General features: G+C 58.0%; 1 protein-coding gene across 10 annotated transcripts in view; it reads right to left on the bottom strand.

Moving 5' to 3' along the window:
- Positions 1 to 4,075, bottom strand: part of DPF1 (double PHD fingers 1) — a 12,943-nt gene that overhangs the window by 1,246 nt on the left and 7,622 nt on the right. For 4 of the 10 annotated variants that reach the window (XM_015589190.2, XM_015589187.2, XM_025046667.1 and 1 more), the window contains 7 exons: positions 3,806 to 3,895; positions 3,371 to 3,449; positions 3,025 to 3,156; positions 2,084 to 2,134; positions 1,871 to 1,990; positions 714 to 826; positions 52 to 163 (listed from right to left, as the gene is read on the bottom strand). In XM_015589190.2, the coding sequence (XP_015444676.2) occupies positions 52 to 163; positions 714 to 826; positions 1,871 to 1,990; positions 2,084 to 2,134; positions 3,025 to 3,156; positions 3,371 to 3,449; positions 3,806 to 3,895 (697 nt within the window). Of the gene's footprint in view, positions 1 to 51; positions 164 to 507; positions 572 to 713; positions 827 to 1,870; positions 1,991 to 2,083; positions 2,135 to 3,024; positions 3,157 to 3,370; positions 3,450 to 3,805; positions 3,896 to 4,075 lie in introns of those variants that run through there. The other 6 variants (XM_006911730.3, XM_015589188.2, XM_025046664.1 and 3 more) reach the window with 5 other exon arrangements.

Here is a 4,075-nt window from a genome sequence, read left to right as displayed (position 1 = left end):
AGACGGCTTTCCAGCCCCCGACCCCCATGTCATGCCCACCTCTTCTCTCACCTTCTGGGGGCTCCGCCATGGGGGGGCTCAGGCAGTACATGTGGTAACCCCGGTCGCAGTCATCGCAAAACAGCAGCTGGTCCTGGGGGGTGAGACCCGCCCAGCTGGCACCCTGGGGGCATGGGCACCAGAAACCGGGGTGGGGGGCTGGGGCAGGGGCCAGTCAAAGGGGCTGGGGGTGACGGGCCCTTCCACAAGAAGGGCTCCCAGAGGTCTCTGCACCACGGGATCTTTGCGAAACCCTCCTCGGCCAAGCAAAATATCCCTGAGGCCCGTCCATTTGTGGTCTGGGTTTTATAAGATTTTGTGGAACACTTAAAATGACGCTGAGATGGTCTGATGCCAGCTCTGGAAGCAATGGACATGGGTTCAGGTCCCCGCTGTACCATTGCCAAAGCTGGCTGACCTTGGGCAAGTCATTTCCCCTCTCTGTGCCGTGGGAACAGGAGCACCTACCTCAGAGGGTGGTTGGGAGGAGTCAGAGAGATGAAGATTAAGTGCCGGGCTCAATGAATGGCCACTAACAATAACAATAATCCAGGTTACCAGTGGTCACCAGGGGCTCCGGGGAAAGGCTTTAGGCCCAACTGGCAAAGGCAGAGGTGCCAAGTGGGGAGGCCGCCTGGGGACGCGCCCAGGGCAGGCAGGTGGGGCGCACTCACGTCGTTCTCCGAGGTCCCACAGAGGCTGCAGGATTTGCACTCGATGCACTGCCAGCGGTAGGTCCGCACGGCTGCAGTCATGTTCACCGTGAACTGTAAACACGAGGGGTGTCCTGGGGGCCGAGGGGCAGGGATGTGGTTAGGGGTCATCAGGCCCCTGGTGACTGCCGACCCCGGGGCAACAAATGGCTCAGCCCTCAGCCCTGGCTCCTAAGGCCAATGGGCTTCTGTGGCCCACAGCCTCCCCCGACCACGCCACGGCGCCCAGGGACCAAGCGGCAAGCAGTGCTGCCGTGGCCACCAGTCTCCCACCCAGCCACCATGGCAACCACACTCTGCTCCTCAGAACACCATGGCAACCGCATTCTATTACCCACAGTGCTGTGGCAACCACTTTCTACCACCCACAACACCGGGCAACCACATTCTGTTAACACTGTGCGGAGGTAACCACATAACGTGGCAACCACATTCTCCCAGCCATGATGCCATGGCAACCACCATCCACAGCGGGGTCTCCACACCCTGGTTCCCTGCAACCCAAGCCCATTACACAGGATGCCCCAGCCACCAAACTGTTCAGAGCAATACTGCACAATGCCACTCTGCCGGTCATCCCACTCCGCCAGTGCCACAACTGCATTCCTCTACACACAGTTGCCATGACAACCATATTACACTACCCGTGATACCATGACAACCACAATTCATTACCCCTTGGGCTGAGGCAACCACAGTCCATTACCCACAATTCCACCATGGGAAACCACATCTACTAACCGCAACTCCATGGCAGGCGCCCTCTGTTATCCATAGTACCCAGGCAGTGGCAACCCATTATTACTCACCATCACAGCCCACTACCCACAACGCCCTGGCAACCAGCATTCACTTACCCCCACTGTGATAAGCACATGTCACTACCCGAAACGCCGAGACAACCACATCCCGTTATTCCCAGAGCCTCCCTGACCCCATAATCAGTTTCGCATAATCCTCAGCAATTGAGTCAGCCCCCCACCCCCACTTCTGGTTCTCAGTGCCCCTGGGACACGCTGGGTCACCCCAGTCCTTGCTCTCCCGCCTCCCATCCTCCAGATTTGGACCCTAGAGTCCTTTCCACCCCAACCCTCAGAAACTTCAGCTGGGGGTGTCACCTGATCGCCCACAGTCGGCACATGAAATGAGGTCCTCGGGACACCCTGTCTTCTTGGAGCCACCCAGGCAGAAGTCACAGTAGCCATTAGGGATGACAGTGCCGTCAGGGGCCTTCTTGGCTAAAAGACAGCAGGCAGGGCTTTGGCGTGGGCTGGCGGAAGCACCCAGGCAAAGGCTGCTGCAGAAGGAGGGGCAGAGGGAGGCGTCCCTACCTGTGTGTTTCCTCTGTGCCTCGGGGACCCAGGCCAATTCTTTGTAAAACTCTGGGGGTGGAGGGACAGAGAGAGGGGCTCTCACCATAGGCAAGTCTCCACCCTGCTCCCAGCCTCAGCCCCAGGGGTGGATCCCTCGGTTCCGGCTTGGGGGAGCTGCGAGAGCAGCTCCCCTGAACTGAGACCAGTCGCAAAAGAGAATTGGTGGGGGGCAAATAATTCTCATCAGGACCTCCCATCCCTTTGAGAACAAATGACATGTCCTCTTTATTAGGTAAAAACTTGGCAAATGCAGCTTTAGAAAGAGTCCCCCACTTTCCTGCTCATACACACTTCTACCGGACAGCCACCCCCAACTGAGCCCCAACTGCTAGATATGACTGGCCAAGATCTGGTGTGGAAACAGACATTCAGAAGAAAATTTCTGAACACACAAGTGCCTGGGTGTGCATCGTAACTAGGATAAAGAGTCTGTCCTCTCCCGCCGAGGGATGGGTGGGAAGACGATTTCTCCACGAGCAGAGGCTCCCTCCAAGCCCTCCCCCATCCCTCAGCTGTTGGAGTTGGCATGGGATTGGCATGGGCAGATGCCAAGGGCTCCCAGGCCACAGACCCTGCCCCTTGGCCAAAGCTTAGCAGGGAAGGGAGAAAGGGAGGTCGGGAGGGAGGAGAGTCATCTATCACCCCCATCCCCAAGCTCTAATTGAAACAATAAATCAGACCCAGAAATATTACGCCCAGCCCCGAGCGAGAGAGAGAGAGAGAGAGAGAGAGAGAGAGAGAGAGAGAGAGATGGTTGGTTGCCATGGCAACCCCAGAGCCAGCATCCCCATGGTCGGTGGGGGGAGGGGCCCACTGAGCTGGAGATTTTCCAGAAATGTCTAACGTGCCCCCTTCCTCCCAGGGCCCCTCACCACCTTGCAGCCCGCCCGCCTGCTCACGTTTATGGTTGTTTTTCCTGTGGAAGGGCAAGGCGTGGCGCTCCGTGTTCTCCTCTCCCTCCTCCTCAGCCAGGTGGGTGTGGGTGTAGTGGTAGCTGAGCCCCGGCCGGTTCTTATACCGTTTCCCACAGACTGGAGAGCAGAGCGAGCAGGGACGGCTGGTCAGCCCTCCCAGCCCACGCCAACTCTACCCTGGCCTCCGAGATCACACCTCCCTCTCCCTCTGCCAGAGGCCTGCGTATCCCCCGACCAGGGTCAAGTACCGGGATGGGGGTGGGGGCGTGGCAGGAGAGGACAGGTCTGTGGGCCCCACTCTCTCTCTTTCCCCCTCTTCAGAAGGACTCACTATCACAGACATACGGCTTGTCTCTGTCCTCCAGGGAAGCGGTGTCCTGGCGTTTTCGGAGACCCCCAATGCCATATGCCTGGGGGAAGAGTCAGGAGGGAGGGGCCAAGAAACAGAGGAAAGCGAGTGTCCATCATCGGGGCCTGAAAGCCAAACCACAGCTCCGCAGCTTCTTGGCTGCGGGCCTTGAGTGACCCCCCTAACCTCACGAGGTTCGGTTCTCTCTGACCAGAGGTAGTTCTAACCGCCTCCCCCCATACAAACTCTGGTTTGCAGGTGGTTTCAAATAGCTGAGCCTCAGTCTCCTCATCTGTGAAATGGGTATAAGATCTCCCCACCCTTCAAGCTGTTCTGAGGATTAAATGAGCTCACACTGGGGAAGGATGGACACAGCGAATGGGGTCTGCGTTGAGGGGAGGCGTGGTGGGGAGATACCTTTCCTTTGGCCCTGTTCTTCCTCCTGGGAATGTCGTCCTCCAAGTCTTCCACCTCGAGATCATGAGGAAACTCCAGCAGCTGCTGTTTCTGGGCACCAGGAGAAGGGAGATTGGAGTCAAAAAATGGGGGACACTGTTCTGATTTTGGAAGGTTCTGGGCAGAGCTGGAGATTGGGGGCGGCAGGGCAAGTCAGAAGGTCCTCCAAAGAGATGCAGTGTGGGAGAATGGAGACTTCGGATGCCCAAAGGGAGCCAGGGTGTTTCGGAG

This window comes from Pteropus alecto, unplaced genomic scaffold (assembly GCF_000325575.1).
Source record: "Pteropus alecto unplaced genomic scaffold, ASM32557v1 scaffold314, whole genome shotgun sequence".
Classification (NCBI taxonomy): Eukaryota; Metazoa; Chordata; class Mammalia; order Chiroptera; family Pteropodidae; genus Pteropus; species Pteropus alecto.
The sequence above is the reverse complement of the archived record's forward strand: the minus strand, read 5'-3'. Positions and strand labels throughout refer to the sequence as shown.